Below are 25,921 nucleotides of genomic sequence, written 5' to 3'. Positions count from 1 at the left end.
CCCCTGTGAATAAGGCACCACTTTCAGTCCTAAGCACCTCGGACTTACCCAGCAGAGGCGGGTTAGTGGCCATGGGCAGTGCCCTGTTCCAGAAGCCTGAGTGCTCCCACAGACTGGCATGGGGCATATAGGGTAAAAGGAGAGGCTGTGCAGCACTTAAATAGGAAAAATAAAGTTGTTCTCTTCGAATACATTTTTAACAACTGATTTGCAAGCAGTTTGGGGAGGTTGCTCTAGGATATGTTGTCCTTTCGAGCACTGCAGAATAGATCTGGTCTCCAGTTTTTCAAAATTTTCAAGCTATGGCAGAGCTGTAAGTGCAACTGAGAAGGCAAGCTATTTTTCTGTGGCATCAGGAGTTTTGTATGTAATTATGTGTAACATAGCTGGCGAGAAAAGCCCTGCACGGCAATTTAGGAAGCATATGTTCTAGTTTCTACTCTGCTGGTGGCTGCATTTGTTTATTTTATTATTTTTTTACTCCTTTCTTCCCAGCTTCCCAGATTTTATTTTTTTAATTATGATAGAAATACATGAAATGTATTTTCATCCGGATGAAAGGTCATGCCCACACTGAGCATGATATATGACCACAGGGGCAGGCTCTCTCAATCCCCGTGTCACCTCCCGTGGGCTTACTGCACAGGTTTTTCACCTGCCTGGGCATGGGTAGGATCCACACTCATCTTCCCCATGCCTGGGTGTGCCACGGCCCTGCTGTCATAGGGCAGTAGTGGGCACTTACTTCACCCTTGTGAATGAATACAGCTGTTACCAAAGCTGGTAGACTCCTCAGAGAAGCGCAGCAGCTTTCTTAGCCCCTGTACTGACGGAACGGGGTTGGGTTGCTTTGAAGCATGTGTAATGCCTGCCAAATTGCCAGGGGAGGCAGAGCAATCAGCGCAGTGTCTGGAGCCAGGCTGAGCATTTCACTTAGATTGAGACCTTCTCGAGACCTCCTTAATTACCTCCCTCTCTGATCGAGATTGTAGAGGAAACAAATTGGTGGTGTTGGCACCGAGGAGGTTGTTACCTCGATGCTGCACGGCTCAGGAAGCTGGGCTGCAACTCTGCCTGCTAATTAGGGCGGGGGTGTGTTAGCAGTGGGAATGGGCTCGGACACTAATGACAGGCAGTGAGTGCCCCAACAGGTGCTGTGACACCTACTCAGTATATTTCCTATCTCTTTATTCGTTAGCTTTCTTCTGTTGTGAATATCATGGCTCACGGTTGCCTCATGAGGCAGGGGCTGGCAGATCAAAGGGCCTGTTTGCTGCTGGCCCTGCTGCACCCAGCATATGGCATCCAGTTTTGGGGCCCTTCTCAATTCAAGAGGGATGTTTTGATGATGGAGAGGGCTGAGTGATGGCCTACTGCCATGTTCAGAGACCTGAGGCATATAACCTACAGGGAAAGGTTGAGTATTTGGCCTTAGTTAGCCAGGCGGCTGACCTGGCCTAGCCTTGGTGGTCTTCAGCAGCAGCAGCAGCATGTCCCAGCTGACCACCAGGGTCCCTTCCACCAACACAGCCACCACAGTGAGCAGTTATTTCCTAAATGTATGTTTTGCCTAAATAATTTACAGTGCTGGTTTCCTCACCCAAGTTTGTCTTCAAAGCCCAGTTGGAAGTTTCTGCTTTGGGGCTAGCTGTGGTCTCAGTGAAAATCACAGATGAGGCCACACAGGTTTGGGGGCTGCTGGAAATGTTTAACACTAAGCTGTTGTTAGAAAATTTTCATGAGGATGGGCAAGAACATGACCTAAAGCTCATCAGATAGTGGGAGTTTATGTCACTGAACTGGCTCCAAAGCACCCTCATTTGAGGTGGAATTATGTTTCTGGGCATCCTACAGTCTTAAATTGACAGCTCTCATCTATGCTGGCTGGGAACTCCGAGAGGAAGGGAACAAGGGATGTTGGTAGATGATGTTAGCTTTGCTGTGCCACAGCAAATTTTGAGTCTTTTGCTTGTCCTGCTGCAATAACCCTTGTGAGAAAGCAAAGCTTTGTGAACAAAATCCCACCCTCAACCCTGAAAGCATGAGCCAGAAATAAAGCACACAGAGAGGAACTTTCTTTCTTCAATTTAATTGAAGTTACTTAGAAAAATAATCAGGCTTGAATGGCTTTTTAAGGAAAGATTCATGAGCAGTTCACACTTGTGTTGGCAATGTATAATTTAGCTTTTTTCTTTATTAACAGTATATTTAGGTATGAGGAGATACTCTTCTACAACAAGCCTTCTACTGCATACAAATAGGTAAAAAAAAAAAAAAATCCAACCCCACATTGATGTTAAATTATTCGTACACATTGTATTGTGCATGCATGTAAGAAAATAACACTCTCTGTAACAAGAGTAATAGTAAGGACAGTCCCTTTTTGTACCTGAAAAGTGCAGCAGACTACAGTGAAACCCTAAGACATCTGGGGTCAACTTCTAAAAGCACTTCAGCTTGTGAATTATTTCACAGGTCTTATGCAGCGCATGGTTCAGGCAGTTTGCAAGTTTTTGTGACAATGGGCATGGTTTATGAAGAGGCTGAAACATGGAAGAAGTCAGGTTTGGGGGGCCCCCCACGCCCTGAAGCCACCACTGTGTTCAGGTGGGCCAAATCCAGGCTGGGCTCCAGGTTAAGGTGCTTGGGGTGATCTGGGGGGACTAAGCCAAGGGAGAAGTGGCTGCTGCTGCTGGGCTGTGCTGGCCCTGCCTGATGATGTGGCAGCACCAGCAGATCCTGCATGGAGATCGACACTCCTAGGCCCAGTGGCTTTGAGGGGGCTGGTGGCTGAGGTGGGCAGTGGGACTGACTGAGAGGAACCCGCTGGTTCCTCTCTACTTTCACCACTGTTCAACCATAACTCTTTACAAAACAGCGGCTCCCTAGTTGGCCTTGCGGCCCCACGGACACATCCATGTTTTCAATTTTGCCTGCTCATCTCCTGGGACTAGCTGTGGCCACAGCTATAAAATGAACCCCGCAAGGAGGCCATGCTGAGGAGCAGGCCCGACCCCTGCTGGGGTTGCCTGCTCTGGTCCCCTCACTGCAGGCGGTGGCCACCAGCTCTCTGAGATGAGGAGGCACAACCTACATGGGGTCATGGGAAAGGAATTATTTTATTTTTTTTTTGGGCTCAGTCAAAACAGCACACCCAGTAGTCCAAACAAAATCTATTCCTTAACATTTGTGGTCCTCCTTCAACCTCACGAGGGCTTTGCGTTCAACATACAGGACATGATCATATCTGGCATCTCAGCTCTTCATTTTAAACAGGAATCTACAACCAACTCACAGCACCCCAGAACAGATCAAACGTTAAATTGACAGATTGCAGCAGTTTGGGATCAGGATTTTTTAAATAGCAAGAGATTGTTTTAAGTGCCTGCTCCAGACCACATGGAGGCCGTGGCAGAGCTGGGCACCCGCCTCAGGCCGGCCTCTGCATGGAGGCAGAGGGGTGAATGAGCCCAGCACTGCTCTCAACAATCCCAGCTCCAGCAGCACCCAGCCCTCAGCTCTTCTAAACATGCTTTTTCACCTAAAGCTTCCTTATCAGAGCTGTCAAATATGTGTGGTTGTTTTTTTGGTGTGTGTGTCTCCAAAGCGGTGAAGCTAAAGAGAATATTTAAGAACAGATAAAAATGTGGTGATGAGAGAGCGAGGCAAAAAGTACAGAAAGAAGGGAGAATGCACACCCTGCTTTTAAAATATTTACTTTCTGAAGCAACTTTTTTTTTCTTAAATTAAAGAAAAAATCACATTCTGTTGGAGTGGATTAACAGATAACTGAGGAAAAACTGGGACAAAAATATTAGCACTGTTGGATACAACACGAAACAGGCACAGAAACAGCTTGCAGGATGGGGGGGGGGGGGAAGAGAATCTACCCTCATACAATTTATTATTATTTTTTTTTAACAAACATATACCCATCAAACTACAAATAAAAGAAAGACGGGGCACACTGTGATAGGCACTTGCAACAGCTCCACATACTCTAAATGAGATAAACTGCTTTCAAGTAAAGCACTAGTCAGCAATCAGAAACCACTCAGGAATTCAGAGCTGTCAGATTCAGGCAGTCAGTGCTTCACCAGCCATCAGGGTTATAAATAGGACCTGGGTTACAAAAACTGTGCCTGTTCCAGAGTGGATGAGAGATTTATTTGGAGGCTATGATTAAAAAAATAAAGACCCAAAGCCTGGGTAAGACCGAGCACAATCGTGAAAGGAGTTCAGCTGTTGTTTGCTATGCTAATTTGTTCTCCACTGAGATTTACTCAGTGACTTATTTTTACAAAATAAGACAGACCTATGTTACTTCTTTAACCATGTAGTGTCCTGGAGGCTATGTAATTCAGCAGCTATTATCAGCTACTGTACACTGCAACATTGTCAGGATCTGGCTCTGATACTACTACAGCAGCTCCACCTTCCACTGAGTTTACCTAAACCTTCACTAATTTTTGGAAGCGTTGGGTTTGATCATAAGAAGATACGCATGCAGGCAATTCAAAACCCTTTTTTAGCAAACAGTTTTCAAACATTCCCACAAATGCCTCACCTAAAGCCTGTGCCTCCTTTTGCCAATCACCTCTCTTCTGTTCCCTGAACAAAACCCCAGGCTAACAAAGCCTCACACAGTCAAAGCTGCCCCTTGATTTTGGAAAGCTGTGGCTTGCCTGGCGGCACAAACACAGGCGGTCACCCTGAGGACTACACAGTTACCAGCACTGGTACTGGAAGAAAGCCTCGGCTCTGTGCTCAGCGCAGTGCCCAGGGCAGGTGAGCGCTGGCCCTGAGCAGGCCCCGGGGCAGGACACCCACGGGTGACTTCAGACCACGTCCCACTCAGCTCCTGCTGCCCTCCGGGCCACATGTCTCACAGGCATCACATTAAAGCAAGCGAAACAACTGCCATGGAGACATTCACCTTCGGTAAAAAGGCTGTGCTCTTCTAGACCTGACTGAGATGAAATCCTAACCATGGGAAATCAGAAGCATCCCTGTCAGCAACAACTGAAAAGAGAAGACTCCCCCTTCCCCAGAGGAAAAAGCCATGAAACCAGCATGTAGGAAGATTAGAGACCTTTTTTATTGCCTTGCATGCTTAGAGATCAACACGAAGATGACTTTCTGACTTTTTAAATGATATCTCCACATTCTTTAAAGCAACATATTGTGACTGGTGTTTTTGGAGCACATTAGCCAATTCTGGTTGCCCACCCTAAGATCAAGTAGAGAGGCAAGACTTTCAGCAGATGGAGCTCCCCTAGTAACCTCATCCTGGGTATGACTTAAGTGAACACCAATTGCTTTGGGCATTCAAAAATCTCCACAGCCACTTTCAAAATGCTGATTTTTCAGATGGAGCATCCGCCAATCTGCATTCATTTGTGCAGGTGGGCTTCAAATTATGAGACAATGGGACGCATCATATTATTGACAAAACCATTAAGTCCAGATTTAAAAAAAGTTCATGGTTTCTCTTCCCAAAGAATACATTCACATTTCTTTTAGTCATGGATTTTAGAGATCACGTATCTATCAAAATCTGTTTTATTTTTTCCCTCTCAGGGCTAGAAAGACAGCTTTTTAGTATGCTTAAGTGCAATATCACTTTCTGCAGAAATTATTTCCATCATTATTCTCAAAGCACGTGGTATCAAGAACCACACCTGTGTTTACCTGTATGAAAGGCTAATGGAAGCATATTATTATCCAGAGACAAGCTCAACTGAAGAAAGTATAAATCCAGATTCCTTTTGTCCAAATGTTATCTTATCTCTGTTGCTAAAGTGAAACCTACCAAGAGACCATGTTTTAAATAAGTATAAATAACATTAATTAGAATTTGAGGAATGCAAGATCAACGAAATTCACCAGAACACTATTAACATTTTTTAAACAGTGTAGCAGTATTATTAATTTCTACAGCTAGATCGTCACAATCCTGTTACCCTGCAAAGAGAGCTGTCCTTTCTTACAGTTGATTTAAATAATTTTGACTGTGCTGCTCGCAGCATCATTCAAAAAAAAAAAAAAAAAAAAGAAAATATTAATTTACAAAATAACCCACTCTCCATATTTATTATGACAAATAAAAATCTTAAATAAAACAAGCTTTCTCTCCCCACTCTCCCCCCAACCCATCCCTCATTCCAATTTCAGGTAGCTTGGCACTGAGTAATTGAACATTAAAAAATCAAGTTTGTAGACTTCATACAGCTGCGTTTGGTGCTCCGAGCTGATGTTCTGGAAGAACTCTGTGGTCATTTCATCAGTAGTTCTCGTGGACTTTGCATAGGTGGGGAACTTCAGGTAGTTGCCGACTCCTGCAAGCTGGAGGATGTAATTCGAATCCTCTTCGAGTGTTTCGTATTTTCCTATGAGGTCGTAGTGAATGTGGCAAGGGTGGCAGAGGGAGTACACAGTCTGCCAGTGCTCGTTGAAGGGCTCTTCTCTTTGGGTGTGGGGGTCAATGAGATATGCCACAAACTCTTCAAATTTCACATCGTCGCCTTTACGCAGAGCTTCCTGGGTTGCGTTTTTCCTCTGGCGCCTCACGATTTTGGTGCCGTATCGCTTGTGGAAGGAAGTGTTGTACTTTTGTGTGAACTTGTTCCTGTAGGCTGACACCAGTCTCTCGAAGGGCTCGCGTACAAAGAGGAACTTCATGTAGTTTTTCAAGCGGTGGTTGATCTCTGGGATGCTGTACTGGTTGAGGGTCTTCAGGTTTGAAGACACGTGGGCTTCATTGGCCGGGATTTCCATTGGATCGCTGTACTTGCCTCTTCCCGTCAAAACCATCATGACTCTCTTCCAGTTTGTGCAGGCCACTTTGGGAACATAGCAATAGATCATTTCATGATCTTCATCCACCACCAGGTGTTTGAGATCGTTGGGCGTCAGCACGCGGCGCTTCCTGCTAGACACACTGTTTGCTCGGCACGTGTCTGTCACTTGGTCTCGTCTAATCTGATGAAGAATCGCCGTGTTGGACAACTGCAAAGAGAGAAGATGTACCAGTAAGTCAAGCAGGTTGGAAACTCTTACTGCCTTTCTACTTACTAAGCAACTCACAGAAAAGCAGATTAGTGTTTGTATGGAACTTAAAACAGTTCATTATGAGGCTGAGTAAAAACGTTCCTGTGCTAGAAGATAAAGCTTTTTTTGTCTCCAAACTTCTTGGTACAAGCTGCCCAGGGTTTCACTTTGACACCAACACAAAGAAGTGTAACAGCTTACACATCCTGGTGACACATGTATTTACACAAACCTCACATCCTGAGATGTGGTCGCCGCTTTTCTTAGCCTTGGAAAACCGACCTCCACTCTGCAACCCATCCCACGGCTACAGCAGTCAGACCCTGCCTGACTTTTTGCTGCTGAGATAGGGTAGGAAGACACCAGATTCAGAAAGTTTGTCGAAATGAAAACAGTATGTGGTTTCGTTGCTGATATCTTTACGCTAGAGAATTTATAATCTCAGCTTGTTTGTTGGCTATGACCTTGGCAAAAGAAATGAAGCCCGTGGAGATTCCTGCTAGTTCCTAAGGGGACCATTCTCACAGACATGATTTCCTGGGGAGCTGGGAGAATATTAGCTATAAATTTGCCTCTCTGCTAAGGCCAGACTGACAGAAGGAAAGAGCACACAGCCTTCTAACACACACAGCACTATATTCACCCATAGCCCTTTATTATTTTGCTAATAGCTCCCTAATTTTCTACTATTATTGCTACTGGAGGCTTTGGAGAGGCTGTAATCTCTTAGGGGGAGCCCACAGGGCCCACTGGGCTGCTGTGCAGCAGCCACCAGCCACCATATCCCATACAGCAACAGGAGGAAGATTTTCTGCTAAGGCAGGTACTAGACTCCTCTGGAAAACACAGTCTGTTACCTCAGGTAAAGGATCATGCTGATGCAGGGCTCCTGCATTTGCTTTTTCAGAGCTACCTGAGGTGTCCCTGCACGGCACTGTGTTTTGCTGTGCAAAGTGCCCTCACTGATATAAATGTCTTTTTACATATTCTGGATGAATTTTATCAAAGCAGCAGAGGGAAGGTTTTGGTAATGGCATTTACATTTACTTAACACCACTTAGCTGTCAATTTCAAAGAGCCTCGTGCACAGTAATTAGTTTAGCCTCAAAGCCAAGTAGTAAGGCAAGTATTGACCTTCCAGCCTGATGGGCAAAGAGGTCTGAGATGCCTTCTTGAATGCTGAGTCTTCCCAATGTGCTTATTTAATGCCTTCCAGGCCGGTTAACATGAATCACAGGATGCTGCAATGAAGCAGTCGGAGCAATGCAGATGACATTCATCTGCTGTGGGAGTATTTAGCCTTTGGCTACAGGGCCGTATTGAGCCTTCCCCCTCCCCTGTGTGGTAAATAGCCTGGGCAAATGGCTCTGCAGCAGCTTGGGGGTTCCTGCAGTCACGGGTCAAATCTCTGCTTTCAATACCAGAAGCTCTGATTCATATAAAAGAAAAAAAAAAAAAAGAAAGAAAGAAAGAAAGAAAGAAAGCAACAAAACAGGATTGAAATATACTTTAGAGGCAAAAACCAGACCAGACAACAAGATCCCCCAAAGCATCTTACTGACAGAAAAATGGAACTAAGCCAGTCGTAGGATGTGTGAGCTGTGGAATGAAGGGAGATAGAAATGGTATTGTTACAGACAAACCCTAAAAGCCCAGGCTTCACCCGCCCAAGGGCAGCAAAAGCTTTTGCAACACTTGAGCAGCTGAGGCTCCCCCTCCCTCTGTGCTGCAGTAGGTGGCAGAGGAATGCTCTTGTGGTGATGGGCAACACCACGGGGTTGGTGCACCTCAGACCTGGGCAGGAGGGTTTTTCCTCCAGGACAACATTTATGTGTTTAGCCTGGGACCTCTGTATTTTGTACAAGGCCAATCACCACTTCTCCTCCGAATTCCTTGAGACTTTCCTCAACTCATCTCCTTAGTCCCTTGTTCAGCAAAATGTTGGCTAATGGCTAAAACATGCAATAGCCCAGAGTGACCACTTTAGACTGGCTTTGTGCGTGTGTGGTATCCCCCTGAATGCCTTCCAGGTGCGTTTCAAGGGTAGTTTTGTGTTGTAGTCCAAGGGAGGAGAAAACCGATGTGAAATGTGCTTCAGATTTCCTAGGGAAACTGGCTGGCAGTTTCCAAAGTAAGATGTTAGAAAGCAGTTGTCAAGGACCACACAGATGTTTGAAGAAAATTACTTTTTCTTAGGAGAAAATAAATAAATCCCTATTTCAATCTGTGCTGTTTTCAGAGAGATAAAGAGCTAGCGGTCAGCTCTATACGGGTTAGTTACCAGTGAATGATTTTCATAGCACTAAACAAAACCCTGTGCAAACATACAGACAAACAAATTCTTCTCTGAAAGCAGATAAAGTGCCCAAATCTCTCTCCTTCTGCAGATTTTACATCAATATCATATAGCATAGTACTGCTGTTTGTCTCTGGTTTTAGTGTAAACACTAGAAAAGCCTGAAGATACTGCTACATTACAATATGTTAACGCACTGTATTTGTTTCTCTGATGCTGTTCTTCTGATAAATACAGAATTAAGTGGATGAGATTCTGCGGCCTGTATTAGATGGAAGGTCAGACTCGATAATCTACTGGTTGCTGCTGACCCTAATCTACAGATGAATCTTTGTAGAGCTGTGCTTTGCTCCTGATTTCATTCCTACATCAATGGGCTAAAGCACTTTCTCTCCACACATCAACATTAATGAGATTTTCAGGCATTCGGAGCAAGGGGAAAAACGCAGCCTTCGTCTTTGCAATTGCAAACGAGACTGCGCTACATCAAATTCACTTAAAAGGCAACACTCGTGGATTTTGAAGTGGCACTTGTCTCCCTCTCTTTTTAGCACAGAGGAAATACGAAGAAATGGCATAAAAGTTTGGCCGGCTACATTTACCAAACATGCACCAGTGCCCTGGGGTCAGCTCTGCACCTGCTCTGGCCTGGCTGGTAGCACACAGGAGCACACAGGAGCTACGAGGTAGCTCTTGCTAAACTAGCACAGCCAGGTATGGCACCAAGGAGCCTTTAACAGAGCTCCTGCCAAAGCTCAGGTATCTGCCGTGGTTTAGGTCTGTCTCTCTGCTGTGCATTGGAAAGAACACACTGACCAGAAACACATACGCTGGCGAATTTACAACCTTCAGCCTGTGAAATGCAAAGGTTATTCAAGGTAAATTACAGTAATGAGACGGGAGGTATTTTCTTCTGACTGCTTAGGCACAGCAGGATAAAATAATCTTTGAGGGCCTTTCCAAGCTTGGTGGTCAAGCAGCAAGTTCAGATTTAAACGCAAGGACATTTTAAATTATTTAATTTTAATTGAACAGTGTACTGTAATGCAGCCTCGGAGCAGAGATCAATAAAAGTCATGTAGATGGCTGCAATGAAAGCACTTCTTGAATGGACGGACAGAAATAACCAAGGTGCCACTCAAAAAAAAACCAACAAACTTCATTAAATTTCACCTCTCTGTAAGAAATGAGAGTGCAAAGAAGTGCCTCAAACTGCCATAAGGCAAGGTTTTATTTATTCTTATTGCACTGCCTGCAGCTGCTGCTTGTTCTGCAAATGACTGTAACCAGGCTCACAAATAATCGATGCGGGGAGTGCTAACGTGACATTGGGCATGGCAGGATGAAGGGTAAACGTAACCAAGTTAGTTTAAAGTGGAATAATGAGGACAAACAATATGAAAGGGGGTTGCAGACCCATGCCCTTCTATACTGCCATTTCCTTGCATTAACAAAGAATTTGCATCTGCATTTAGCTCTTCACTTACACTTGTGTTTGGAGGTTTGGCTTCTGTCCTGTGCTAGAACTATGCAAGTTGCCGTGGCATTCCTGCTACCTGCAGTACATGAAGCTATCAAAATTAGGAGCATCTCCGCTGAACTCTGAGTTGTGTCTATCCAGTAGCACTGCTTAGCTTAGCATGAACCAGAGCTCATCTCTACCAACTTCTTCTTGAGAGTATTTGTTTGGAGCCTGTGCATAGCAGACTCATAATCCACTGAAAGCAAGGTCTTGAAGTGAAAAGTGTCAGACAGACTAACTATAGGTGGCACTACTGGTCCTACTTATGTGACATCTACGGAGACTAATATTTCACTTGGCTGAAAAATCTCAAATAAGAGCAGCTCTCCTTCCTCCTGCGTATCAACCACACCATCTGAATTTCAGGAGGTGTTTGGCATTTACTGTATAAAATGTTTCTTGATATTATTTATATTTTCCCAAATGTTTAGGGGTGTTGTTTTTTTTTTTTAGTATGAGGTTATACACATGCCCATTTCCAATCCCATTTTCAACATAAAAACTGCAAATATGATTGTTACAATCATGATGGACTGCCCTGAACCTATAAACATATTTTAGACATTGTTTTAGTGGTTGGCTTTTAAAGCTTGGATCTATAGCTGCCATACGTGGTATATCTGCATTCTAGGCAACAAGTTCTAGATTGCTTTCTTAAAAACACTCACCAGTAGACAATAAAGGGGAAGCAACTATGCTTCATATGTCATTGTCCAAACATAAGTGGTTCTAATAAATCACACATAACTATTACTCTTTACAATTTATATAGATGACAGACAGTAATGTGAATCAAGACACTGAATCTAAAAGAGTAAGCAAATTTTAGATAAAGAGATTTAATTAAACTGACCTGGACTGGACTAAAAAAAAAAAAAAAGTAACAGCTTTGAAATATTTCATACTTTATTTTACATTTCATAGTATGTTATTCTTGATTTAATGTTTTCAAAAAATCCCAGAACTCAAATAACCCCACAAAAACCTCAATCAATATTTGTTCAGAGTCCAATAAAGCAGACTAGAAAGCACATAATGCATGCTGGAGATGGAAATACTTTACATCTTTGCTGACAACTTGAGGATGGACAAACTAGAATACAAATTTGCTATGAAAATGTCTCTACCGAGTGGCTGGATAATATAAGATAATAAAACTAATATTAACTTAGGAGCATTTGTGCTAAGAAAATTTTAGAGACAAATTATATCCTCTGAAGGAAAATTCATGAAATATTACAGAGCTGCTTTCTTTTCTCCATTTAATTCATTGAACTTATTGCCCCACAAAGATAAGGCAAAATATGCATTTATTTCAAGTAATTCTCTATTGCAACTGAAGATAACCATAACATTTTAAATTCCCACCGTACAGAATGCACCAGGGCTATGGAAAAAAAAAAAAAAAAAAAAAAGGATCAAAACTTTTGAGTGAAAACAGTCTTACATTGCAGCTGCTAGCACTGTATTGTCAAAAATCCTAAACTGCTTCACACGTTCCCTCCTTCTTCCTCCTATACACGCCTCATGTGTGTGTCTGCATGCATGTATGTAGAAGGGAAGGGTGAAACAACTCAGCAGTTGCATTGCTTTGTGTCCAGAGGCTACAGTTATCTGAATAATGACACATCAGCATTAACTTTGGCATTCACTCGTCTTTGGGTGCTGGAGAAGAAACAACACTAAACCAGGCGAAATGCAGTGGCAGAAAGACATGCAGGTGAAGCTGCCAATGGTCACTACTAGGTCATTAAGTCCTGGCCTTTTTGTCTTAAAGTACCACACAGAGCCTAAATAATACGACATCTCCTTGAAAAACCACAAGCTGGCTCTCTCTGGCATGAGGGTCACAGCAGGGATCGACAACAAACAATACCAGCTGTATGTTAAAGCCAGCTTTTCAATCATTCTAAGCCTCCACCCAACAATAAGAGATACAGGTATGGATTCAGGAAGAAAAGAGTGAGACTTTTTAAAAAGGACAACTTCTATAGCCCCACACATATTTGCAAGCCTTTCCATTGCCATTCTGCTAGAAATTGTGTGGTGCCAGGGCTCATGCAGCAAGCAGGGTTTGGGGCTGGTAAGGTGGATGTACACACTTGTAAAAGGTCTCCTTTGGAACAGGAAGATAGAAAAGTTGGACGTGCAAAGGAGAAAGACATATGATCTGTCCAAATGGGTTGACTAAAGCATGTCTGTGCCTGCTGCTATTGTGAGGCTGTATGGGAATCCTGCAAACTAAGGACAGGCAAAATTGAAATGACTGAGTTTAAACGCAATACATCTGAGAGGTAAGAAATCATTGGGTACAGAGGAGCCTTGAGCTGAGAATAATTACAGCACAAAATCTTAATGCTGGTGTGTTTCTTGGGACTTAACATATAGAAGACAAGCTTGGAGCCTCCCGTTACATGTACAATGAGCACTTTGCTGTCACCTCCTCAGTGTTTCAAGGCAGCTGCAAGAAGGGAGTGGGGAAAGGAATTCAGCAGATAGCCAATCCTCTTTTTGTCTCACAGCTAAAAGAAGTGGACGAAGCCTGGGGCTGGGCCCAGAGACACCTTGATGGATGGGATGATGATCAGAGCTGCGTGGCCTTTCTGCGGCTGGGCTCTGCCCCCGAGCCCAGCCTCGCCGCCGCCTCCACAGGGAAGGACAGCGCATGATGAATCTGGCCGCTTCTGGCTCATTCTTTAAGTGCCGCCATAAATCACTGCTTATATTAAAAAGCTGAAAGGTCTGGCTGTCTTACGAATTTCATTTTCAAATGAAAACTTTCTAGCCTTTCCCCTCCAACACATGTGGACGTAACTGGAGGCTGGCTCCATACCTGAGTGTACAACCTGTAACACACGGGAGCTCAGGCATGGTCCTTATAACCATTCCCAGTCCCTAGGGATGGCCATTTCACAACTAGGACCTTCCAAAACTGTGGGAGCTGTAGAAGTGGTTTTCAAGGAGAGGCTTGAGAACAAGTTAGCAAAAGGCATGCCACAGACATCTGCAAGTGGTGCACCAGGAGGAGCACTGGGCTGGGGATGCGTGGAGTCAGCCAGGGCGTGGCTGGGAGTAGCCCTTAAAAAACAGAGTGAGGAACTGCATTTTAGCAGAGCTGGCATCCAGGAGACAATGGAAACACTGACATTTATTTATCTGTTCCAAGACATTATGGCAGTAGGGGTGAGATAAACTGGGTGGAGCGGGGAAACGGGACGAAGTCGATACGTAAATACAGAAACACATAACTTCCAGAAGGAGGAAGGGAATATAACCTGCTCTCCGGACTCACTGTGTAGTAACAGAGCTAAACAACAGAGACTCGGTTTTGATGTGGGAAAAATCCCAATGGAGAGGATAGAGTATGTCTGTGCTGTAAAACAGTGAGGCATCTCCAGCATGGAAGGTGTTAGGAGCAACCTACATGACCCTGCCATGTGTACAGGAGTCTCCCTGTGACTCCTTCAAGCTTCATGATGCTGGCTGCTGGACTCAGCATGAGTTTAAGGGCACAAAGCTCTCCTCAAAAGCTAAGCTCACTGCTGCAAACCCAGGTATTTTACATCCTTCAGAAACAAAGGTCCCAGCAAACGCTGCAGGACCACACAAGCAGAGACCAGCTAGCGCTCGCAGTAAGCCCTCCCTCAGGACAAGGCCTCCCTCAGGACAAGGCCTCCCTCAGGACAAGGCACCACCACCAGACCAGAGACAGACCAAGGCCTGGCAGGTGCTCTGGCGGCACCATGGCAGCACTTTGTGAGACCCTGAGGAGGAGGAGGCCGCCCTCCAGGCCGCCTGGGGGGCTGGAGCTGCGCAGGACACCAGCGTGCTGCTCACCCCAGCCAGCTCCGACCTGGCATCCGGCGATAATGGATTTCTCGGTCACACAAATCCTCCCCTCGTACCTCTGGGTTGCACCTTAGGTGTCACACAGTCAAGTAGAAATACTTATTTTCTTCCCAGCAGGATATCTGCTATTTTAACTGAATACAATTTACTCAGTCCCATGCTAAATCAGGGTAATACATTTCCAATTTTTAGCTCAGCATGCAACGCGCCAATATTGCTCCCAAGCTTTTGAAACCCAAATAAGAAAAACAGAAGATAGTTGCTGCATAGCTGGTTTCTTTACATATAATTCAAGGTACTTAGCAGCCTGCCGGAGGCGAGAGGCACCACGAAGCCATGTCTTTAGCTGTGCTGAGCCCCTGCCCCCCGCTACCAGGATGAGCTCTGTGTGTAGGACCCTTCTGTCACCTCCATGCTGGCCACCGCTGCTCCCATGAGCCAGGGACACAGGGTCAGTCCCCACCAAGAAATGCTGTGTGGACTATTTTAAGGTAAAGAGGTGTAACTAGGAGAGAAGAGCAAATGCTACGATGCAGCTGCTGCCCTGTCCACCGAGCCCTCGGTCCGTCACATCAGGGTGTGTAATCCTGCTATGAGCTCTCCTCTAACTAAACCATTCTAAATTATCACTGTATTTCTTTTAATTTCCTTTGGTGAGGTTGTATTTTGCTCAGACTAAGACACACTACTCCAAGGATAAATTTTCCATCCGTGCTGCTCACTGATGTTCACAGAAGGCAACTAACCTGGGTTGCTCTTTCTCCACAGCCTTAATTACAGTTAACCCCAAAGCTCTCACCTTCCTGCTACTCTTCAAAACGAACCAAATGACCCCCTGCGTGAGCAGACAAAGGACCTTCTCTATTAAAATGCCAGCATCCATTTATAACCTTAATTACAATAGCCTTCCCAGGAAACCTATCTGCCATGGAATGAAAAATGATTCTGGGTTGACGTGGAAAGTCTGTATCATCAAGAGCTTCCTAGATCTATCTCTTCTACCCTGAGATGAATACCAGCGACTCAAGTCCTGAGGGAGGCTCAGCTCCAAATCAGCCACTAGCATTTGGTCCAAACCTAGTGTCATGTTTGGGCAGACATTGGACTTTAGGCCCAGAGAGAGACCAAAGCAAAAGACTGAATATTTGCCGTGTCTGCTTCAGCGAGATTTTCTGTTTTTGTTGTAAAAAAAAAAAGATGTTTGAGTGTTTGTGCACTGAAAGAAGCTCTTTGCCAGCAGCAGACCACAAATGACTCTACCATAGGCTTCTCTGGGAAGCAAATACCATCTGCATAAGGCTGCCCTCTCTGCCAGCCACTGGTGCCCCTTCCCAAACGGCAGCCTGCTCCATCCGCCATGCCAGCCGTACCCAAAGGACAACACCTGGGGCCCTGCAGGTTTGACCAGGAGGCCCATGCTGGGAACTTCGTGTCTCCCTGGGTCACTCGGTCCTGCAGACAGGGAGACCTTGGCACAGCACTGAAAGAGCAGCAGCAGAACACACGCCTAGGTAATCTGCTTTAAATCCTGACAAATCCCAAAGGTCTGGCTTGCATTTTTAAGTGCCTGACTTGCCACACTAAGACTTGTTGTATCAGAGCACGAGGGCAATGTTAAAAGTAACTTTCGTCAGTGATTAATACTACTGGAAGGTACAATTATTAGCATGATGCCTTGTTAATTTTCCTCATCTCTACAGCTGTGTTTACTGTGATTTCTAAGGGTCTCTGTCTCATCTAATAACAGATCCATTTAGGCACTGCACACTAAATGTTAGCTTACAATGGAAGAACAAATTCTTAGTATGTCTTTAAATGGCTGCTATTTTTTTAAACCATTACCTCAACTACACCCTGAAAGAAATTGCACATAATCACTTCCCCCACCATTTTTTTTTTTTTTTACTGCTCAGTCTTTTTTAAACTTCCCGAAGCGGTCGCGCAGAAAAGGCCACTCTGAGCTCCCATTTTCTGGGACCTTTCTCGGCTGCAGCTAAGCGCTGTCTCCTTGCACCCTGCTCCTTTCATGGCTCCTGAACACATGCCAGCCCCGTCAGCGCCCTCTCCATCTGCCGAGAGGCCTGGCTCCCCCTTCGCTGCTCTCGCATCCTCGCTGCACGCCCTGTCCCACCTGCATCCTGAGGACTCCAGCTAAGGCCAGGAGGAGCTCCAGCTGCCAGCTAGCTCTTACTCTGCATCCCTCAGCATGTAAAATCCCCCAAAGTGGGTCCTTGCTGCCCCTGAGCATGGAGGAGATCGAGAAAGAGGGGAGATGCCCCTGTCCAATGTCCCCCTCCCACCCCATAAGCAGCAGGGCCAGGCGAGGGGGAGAAGTGCCAGCCTGCAGCCCTGCAGCCCGCAGGGACGTGGCTGGAAAGCCGGGAGTGAGTCGAGGCATTCAGCTGCGTGCACGGCGAGAGCCAAGAGCGTGCACTAGATGGAAATGTGCCCTCTCCTTTGCAGAGGGGGAAACAGGACAGCTTCTGTCCCAGGCACAGGGCCGACGCTGTTTCACCTCCTGTGTGGCTGTGTGAGCGTTGCCTTCAGCTGCTAGCTCGGGCAGCCTCCCTGCAGCACAGGTAGAACGTAGCATCTGGTGTTTTATGCCAAAATGTACTTATGGGGGAACTGACAGCCCAGCTATCCATACCTACAGCTACTGGCTTCTGTTCCTGGAGTCTCCAGACAGCACCCAAGCACTGGAAGACATTTGCTTGGGTAAGCAGATAGGGCTGAAAAAATCCACCAGCACAGTGTGACAAAAGCACATGCTGCCACTGATAGAGTTTAGTAGGGCAGTTTGAAAAGCATCCTTGGTTCCCACAGCCATTTGGTACCTGGGAACTGCCATCATCCCTCTGGTGACTTCAGCCCAGGCAGCAAAGGCACCCGCTGACTCCTGAGAAACGCTGGGAGCTGATGCTGTCCTGGCTTATTGAACGGCGGTTGTCCTTCTCCGGAGCTGCCAGGTGACAAGGATTTAGGGGTGGGGGACAGTGACAAGTTCACATAATGCCGGAAAAGCTGATATTCCTGACAGGCGAAGCAAACCTAAATTACAGTTTTCAGCTAAAAGGGCTGTCATTTTAGCGACTCTGTGCAGTAGCTTCCACCCACTGTATCCATACAAATGAAGAGCTAATGGTTCCTCCCCCGGCTCGTGGCGTTGCCTGCTACAGGACCCATCTTCACAAGGCACAGAGAGCTGCCAAGCACCACCGTGCCCTCTGCCCCATGGGAGGGCTTCCATGGCACAAATGCCTCCCACAAACATGCTGGTAATTAACAGCGGATTTTGCTCTTTGAACGTATCAGGCCTTGTATGAGATGCATCAGCACAGCTGACCTAGAGATTAACAACAGCATTCAAATGCTCCGAACCCTTTTAGCTTTGCATTTCAAATATAAAACTGATTTTGTAAAAGTCTGCTTATCCTGTTGTTTCTAAATCCCTTCTGGAGGTTAATACTAGCTGGAGCAGGTCACCATGTGAAGGTCCCATTTGCAAGGACCACGCTTAAATGCTTTTGGTCAGGCTTTGATCTGCAGCCCTATATCCATTCCTGTGCTCCAGCCCATGTGCATTTTCCAATTGCTGTGTACCCCAGCTGGCATGAGCAGGAAAGCCTTACAGAGCCCCTTTTCTACTCCTACTGTTTTTAAAGACCTTCTCTTCCTGCTCCATGACCTAACTTTAGCTTTGTTTGTTTAAAAATAAGCTTTGTCCACAAGGGAAAATGGTACGTGGGATTCACTGCTTCCAGGAACACACTGCAATTTTGTTCAACTTTTGTCCGCGTGGATGCTCTCTTCTTCTGCCTCACCGTCACCTTTATACGTGTGCAAGTTCATGCCCCCAATTTCTGTTTTTCCCTACAATGCTGTGTGGAAGCAGTCAAGGCCCCCCAGTTCACCTTATTAATGCCACTGTTCTCTGAGCCCCTTGTTAATGCAATGCAGACTCCAATGTAATCCTAGTTATTTTAAGGTTAGCTTTAACTGTTCTGCTTGAATTTCTTTCTCACTCATGTTTCTCACTGCTGTTTCCTCACTCTCCTTGGCTGCTCTTTATTTAACCCCCACGGCATCTCTTTTGCAAGCTGCACTCAGTATCACCAGAGCTCAAGTTGAACTTTCAAACCCACAGAGGGCTTGGAGCAGAGGAGGAAGATGCAAACGTTTTCAAAAGAAGGCATGAATGTCAAACAGGATGAGTAAGAGACTGCTCCAAAAGATGCACGGGATTTTGGAGATTAAGATAAAGCAGCTACCATACACCACCAGTTTAAGCCTGATGCAGAACATCTGCTCCTATTTCACTTTTAATGATTCACATTCTCTGGTGTGCAGCTCCAGTGAGAGAAGGACCACCTGAGCAGAGATAAGCTGGCAGGTTGCTTATACCTTTTCCAGGAGGAGAAAGCACTTGCCAAGATTAGCTGAGAAAAAACAAACTGCTGAAGAGCCAGCTAGGCTATACAGATCCTATGTATCAGCCTAGGAGCACCTTTTGTTCCCTCTTTGCCCACCCCAACACTGCAGGCAGGATCGGACCTCCCTTGTCCCCCACTCCCTGCTTACTGATTCTGGACCAATTGTGATCACTAAATCTTAGGAACTCAACAGTAGCCTGTAACTACAAGCTGTTGGAAACGCGGTGAGATCTCCCTGTCCCCTGTAGCAAGGTAGTGGAGCAGTCCTGAGTAGCGACTGAAAGCAACAGATGTACACATTCACTGGGAATAAATGCTAGTTCCCAAGTAAATCTCAGATAAACTGCAGAGGAATCTGCAGGTGCCGGCAGGATGGATAATTTCTCCTGAAGCTGCATCTGGAGCCACTATTACAGATTGAGGTCTGGGATAAAAATAACACTCGGTGCTTATCTGGTCTTCTTCCATCTGTAAACTTCAAAGCACCTCGCATTATCCCTGCTTTCCAGATGTGAGGACCAAGCCACAGGGAACTGGTCCAATGTTGCTGCATTTTTCTACTATTTTCACGGGGTGAGCCTTGGCCTCCCAAGGAACCTCCCGACATCCCTTCCCTACCCAGGTGCAGCAGGAGCCCCTGTGATGTGCAATTTGTCTAGGTTCGAAGCAAGGCAACCCCATGTTACCAGCACTTTTTTTTTTTTTTTTCTGTAGTTCTGCTGGTATTTCAAGATGAAGGTGAGGAGGGAGAATGGAGAGCTGGTTATTTTTCAGCCCTGTTTCCTGGTATTTCTCTGGAAGAATTACAAAACGACTTCTCTCTTTAAATATTTGTTCTCCCTGAAGTTTCTAGCCCTCCTAGTTACTTAAAGGTCAAATAAATGGATTAAACTGCAGTCTCAAAATTCAGGCTGAGAAACTGTGGCAGTTAAGAATTCTGGTACCAGCAGATTATGGGTATTTAATACGTTTGGTTTAGACTTGCACCTTCCCCCCTTTGTTATGTCTTTCCTGAACAATATTTGTGATATTCACCATTGGATGTAACTCCTATATCAAGTTGGTGCCTATGAGAAATTAAGAACAGACAATCGACACTATTGTGAAAATGCATAGCATGTACTACAGCAACACATGTAGCTCATGATTTATCAAAACAACTATCAGATACGCCACTGAGATCTAAAGGAAAGTCATCAAAGTGGTCACCAAAATTCAGTACGGTCAGAGCGCTCTAAGATGTTGTACCAGGATAAAGAAAAGTCACTTCAGTACAAACAAGGAAGGGTTACACATGTTGGTCTGGTTTTTAATTTGGTAATATGAGTTTGCCACACCCCTGAAAATCAACCAGTATGGTACTGAAAGAAGTACAGTTTGTGAATAGTTAGTGGGTACAACTTAATAGCTAGTTAGTGGGTACAACTTAAACGAAACTCTAAATGAAACTCTAAACTTAAATTAAACTCTACCTACCAGCTTTAGCCTACCACATCTTACTTATTGTGTTGAAAACATCTAGAAATATGGTAGAGAAGGTGAAGAAAAGCCTGAAGGAAGCTTTGAACCACGGAAAACAAAACAAAACAAAACACAGTAACAAAGTCACAGGCTGCCTGGGAACAACTCTCTGAGTTTAAATGGCATCTGGTAAAGCAGTCTGGTACCTCCACATCGGTACAAAGATGAAAGAAGACAGCAAGAAAAGTTGGCAAATAGATTTTTAACCCCCAACTCCAAGGAAGCAGGTGAACCAGAGCCTGACTCTGCCATTAAAAAGTGAAGGGGAAAGAACACTGAGAAGAAAACAAAGATCTGTAGTAAAAATACTGTCGGGCTGCAGAGCTGCTTTAGAGAAGTTCTTGCTTTTGATGGCAGAGGATGACATCTCTGTGGGACAAGAGAGGAAAAGAAAACAGAAAAGCCTGTGATAGACAAAAACTATTAAACAAAAGAGACTGTCTGGGGAATTAATATTTATGAAATGCAAAACAAGATTGTGGTAAAATATGAGATAACACAAACCTAATAAAAGCAGAGTTGTTCTGAATTAAAAAAAGATACAGAGCCTGCAATCTGGTTCTGTACTATCAAGAAACAATTCCCTTCTGTATCAGGCAATGTCAAAAGAAAAAAAACACCTACAAAAACCTGATCCAAAAGCCAGTGAAGTCAATGGAAAAATTCCTCCCGGTTTCCAGAAGCTTCTGGTTTGAAGCTTTGGGAATTTCTGATCCTGCTAAGAGCTGGAAACCCCCACTATCAGCACCTGAAAACATCCTACTGTTCACCCAGAAGCACAGTGAAATGCAAAAGGTCCAAAGGTTTACTGCCAGAAGTTCACAGCTCCTCTGCTCAGAAGAGACCAAAGGTGCATCCGAAGTCCTGTTGTAGGTCACTGGGGGCATGTTACCTGCAGTGTTATAAAGATGATTATTTTTGAAACTGCGTATGGGAGTTACTCTACTGATGGCCTCTTAGTGCCTTCAAAAATCTTCCCCCATCAGAAGCGTGAGCTAGAAGAGATGTTTTCACTCTGAAAGCCTCCTCCAGCCACGCAGTGTCATACTACACTATATTCAGTGTGCTCTCTAGTCTTATTTTTAAAGCCTGTTTGCTTTGGGGGAGGAAAATGTTTTATAATCCTACTGCATGTCTTTGTAGAGAAGCATTTCTTCCGATACCCAGCTAAAGTTTATGTTTCTTCTTTTTCTTCCATTAAACATATCCACAGCCAGAAGATCATGCATGTGCAAATGGACCAGTTCAGAAAGCCTGAATGAAAACCACTGTGACAACCTCAATTCTGAGTTTGTTTCTCTGTGGTTTGATTTCTTGGATGGGGTTTTCATTTTAGGTAGGGTTGTTTTTTTTATTTCCAGGTACGGTTTGCTCTGGTTTATTCCCAAGAACTTGCGCTAACAAAGTCCTATGGTTCTGTGAAAGGAGTATAAACATAGATGCTAACCATCTGAAAATGTTACCTTCTGCACTGTTTTCTTCTTTAATAGAGCTTCCCGGATGGAGGCCTTAAGACGATGTAATCGCACCCCGTGTCCCCAGGCTCAGAGTTACAGAAACCACATAAAACTGTTGCATCCCTTCTTTGCAAGCAATCATGTTGCACAGAGTGTTTGCTATGGTGAGGAGCAAGTACATCCTCGCCCCAGGGTACTTATGGTGCAAGTAGTGCATACCACAGAGTCCCAAATCACCCAGATCCTTCTTATGGGAGCAACCTTGACTCGACGGGCTGCTGACCCTCAGCAAAGGCACGTTTCGGTCAAGACTGTGGGGGTGCCAAGGGGTCCTTCATCCATGGCTGGGTTACAGATCTGTGCAGGTGACTGCTCCTGACACTACAGGCTTCTTTCCAGGGAAGAGGGAGCAAGCCTCTAGAAGGAAACATCAGGTCACAGTGCAATTCTGGCCTATTAATATAATTTAGAAAGAAAAAGAAAATCCACACTGGGATATTAGCAAAAATCAGACATAAGAGTGCTAGGGAACGTGAGTAAAACACTGCATTAAATGACGGCAATTTTGCTCTACCTCAGAACATAAAGTTTATTGAACGGCTCCCAGAAGAGGAGAAAATGGATTTGGCACTCAGCAGTAAAGTCTATAATTAGTTTTTTATAGAAATTCTACGTACTGTGCTCAACCCATGATGAGTTTGAGGTGCTGGCTCATGAACACTCTTGTCTAGCACTGCCATCGGTGGGAGCAGGACATAATGCCCGGGGAGGGCTCTGGGATGTCCCCAGACCTGCACAAGGAGGTTTGGGATGAGGAGGGCCTACAGAAGAGCCTGATTCTTGCTTTGTGCCAAGTTCACTGCAGAAGTGCAGTCATGGGTCTGTCGACCCACCCGTGGCCACACCAAGAGCTCCCAGGCTGCAGACAGGGCTGAAGCTGTGGTGGTCACTGACACAACCTTCCCGCTAGTCACCAGACCTAGGAACCAGCTGGTGGCTGTTCCAGCTGAAAGCTGGGCCGACGTGGCCTTCAGTGAGCCCCAAAGCTGTGGGAGGCAACAGTAGTAACCACTTCTCTCAGCTCAGACACAGAGGAAGAGCCAAATTCTGCACTTGCCCACGAGCGCGTCCACGGCAAAGCAGGCCTGGTTTTTGGTGACTCACTGACCCTTAAGTATTTCCAACCATCTGGTTTCCCAGAACTTGCCAGTGTAGCTGGTTTGCTGCCAAACTGACAAAATAAATGAAATGCATAGATACCTAAACTCACGGGATTGCAGCTGGGGACATAACTTATCACTTCACGGAGATCTAAAAAAACTGCGTCTGGGATCAGACAGGATGGGTATATAGAGATGGGGTAATTAAAAAGATTCAATAGTACTGTAAGAAAACACTTTCTGAAATTATTTACTCAACAAAATTTTATGTTCAGGAATGCTACAGTAATTCAATAAGCAACTCAAAGCTATACAGCTACTGCAAAGAATAACAAATGTAATTTTGGATGGAAAATTTATAGATGTGATTTTAAAATGCACGTCGATACCCTCATTTTGCTTTTTTTAACAGCCCTGCCTTCTGTGCATTCATGGCCTTCCTGAGCCTTATGTGAAATTTGAGAGAATGTGTAAATCAGTTCCTCCCATGGACTTTTAAATAGCAAGTGATTAAACCAAAAAGCAATCTCTAATTATATCAGCAAAACCACTCCACTAGTTACGGCTGTGGTCAGCAGGCATGATGTAAGCTTGCTCCATCTGCGGCTCAACAAAGTAGAAAAACCACAGACTGTTCCCAGACTCAGTTCTTACGGGTCTAAATCTAGACAATGGCAATTTACACTACAGTTAGTCACAATAACCTGTCTTTTGTATCTAACCTAGACAGATCTTCAGATAGAGAAAAACATGTATTTTATTTAAAGATTAAAGAAGAGCACTCAGCAGTGCTGTCACCACTGGATGCCAAAAAGGTGAACACCAACAAAAACATGAAGAGGCCAAATTAATCTGTCATCCAAACATAAAGCAGCAGCCTTTAATTTGGGATATCTATGAACATCTGTGTATATGTGATTCCCTGCAATTACAAACTCTCAGCCCCACAATGAAGCATAGAAACACTATTTCTATTCAATGGAAGTGGAACTTTGACTTGCTCGAGCTGACAAGGTCAATCTCTGCCAGAGCCAAGCTTGATATTCAACAGAATCCTGGTCTTCTGCCATTAACACCAGCGTTTGTGAGCAGCAAATCCACCAATATAACAATCAAAATAAAGGTTTCACGGTTGTTAGTTCAATGCTTCCCTTTCTGCACCACCCTTCTCAATTTTCTTATTGAGTTCAATGCTCAGTGAAAAACACATTTGCCATTGAGAAGACTAGAATTCAGCACAGCACATTTTTTTACTGTGTCTACATTTCAGCGGTTCAGACCATGAGACTTGTCAAAATTAATGTCAAACCTGACAGTGACTTCAAGGAATTCTGAATTTCTTCCACTGTGTTTGTGCAGTGTCCAGAGCCATGAAAGGCTGATTGTGAAGTGACACCAGTGAGTGCTGTTCCAATCAAAAAATAAAAGTAATGGAGAAACTGAGCTCACCCAAATTAAAAGGCAAAGAAAGTGAGCAACAACAAGAATACAGACAAATAATATCAAAATGCTTTGCCTCTTCATGGTAATATTTGTTTCATCACAAAGCCAGCTATGAAAGATTTTATTTTAAAAGCCTCCAGGCTAGTGCATCAACAGCAGTTTCAGTGAAAAGTGTTATTTTCTATGAGGGAATGCACAGCAGACTTGTTAAGAAAACAAACAAAAGATCTACAGATGCTCCCAACCTCTTTGCTTCCATGGGGCTGCTCTGTTTCAGCAGTCACAAACAATGGGAATTGTCCAGTAGTTACCATGAAAATATCCACCTGAGACAGATATGAGCATTTTTGCGCAATGTATTGCACTCTGCTGAGGGTTGAGCAGATGATGCACTGACATGAAGGAGAGTTGTACTATTAGGAGAACTGTCCACAGGTTTTATTATTAAGCCTCACACCAGAGTTTTCACACAGGAGGAATTAAAAAATGACAAAGATTTCGATATCCTAAACAAGCGTCCACTTCAGAAGGTTTAGATGGAGATGTGACTGAGTGAGCACTACAAAGAGACAACAAGAATTTGATGTCTAGATCAGCAGACTGGCAGTGCTCTGCCTCCTGCAGTGCTGGGATTTGTTTTATGCTCTCTTCTTCTGAAGAGCATAACAGAGACATTGAAGTTTGGTAACTTCTGACCTGAAGACAGTTTTTCAACCTTGCAGGCTGTGTTTTCTGCCTGTGCTATCACTGGGAGCCAAAGGAAAGTTCATGCCAAGGCAGTATTTCACGCTCTCAGTAGCAATCCAATTTCTGTAACCAGATTTTTGGAACAGAAAGCTCTTACTTTGGACAAATCCCATGTGAAAGACGCATCCTCTGAGCCCATTCTCTAATGAATTTTTTTAGCTTCACTCTTATCTTTGTCAAGAAATTAAAAAGCTGAATAATTTTTTGTTCCTTGCCTGCCCAGCAGTTACCTGGCTTCTTCCACAGCAGCTGCTACCATGCCTGAGACTCCCGCTGTGCTGGGGGCTTTGAAAGTGCAATGGGAGGACAGCGTTTTCTAGTCCTGCATCTCTGAGGATATTCGCTTCTATAATGGCCTACATTAATGGATGATCCATCCTGTACTGCTGAAGTAAGACTCATTTCACTTAATCCAGTGTCCAGTGAATGAAGGATCAAGAATT

At 44.6% G+C, this 25,921-nt stretch overlaps 1 protein-coding gene across 3 annotated transcripts in view; it reads right to left on the bottom strand.

Annotated features, from left to right (window-relative positions):
* Window positions 1–2,073: 2,073 nt before the first annotated feature.
* The window catches only part of CHST11 (carbohydrate sulfotransferase 11), a 168,823-nt gene continuing 144,975 nt past the window's right edge, over window positions 2,074–25,921 (bottom strand). For all 3 annotated transcript variants that reach the window (XM_084533349.1, XM_084533348.1, XM_084533350.1), the window contains exon 3: window positions 2,074–7,008. In XM_084533349.1, the coding sequence (XP_084389475.1) occupies window positions 6,160–7,008 (849 nt within the window). In that variant the 3' untranslated portion in view covers window positions 2,074–6,159. The remainder of the gene's footprint in view (window positions 7,009–25,921) is intronic.

Source organism: Aythya ferina, assembly GCF_964211825.1.
Source record: "Aythya ferina genome assembly, chromosome: 1".
Taxonomy (NCBI): Eukaryota; Metazoa; Chordata; class Aves; order Anseriformes; family Anatidae; genus Aythya; species Aythya ferina.
This window is presented reverse-complemented; position numbering and strand designations above follow the sequence as displayed.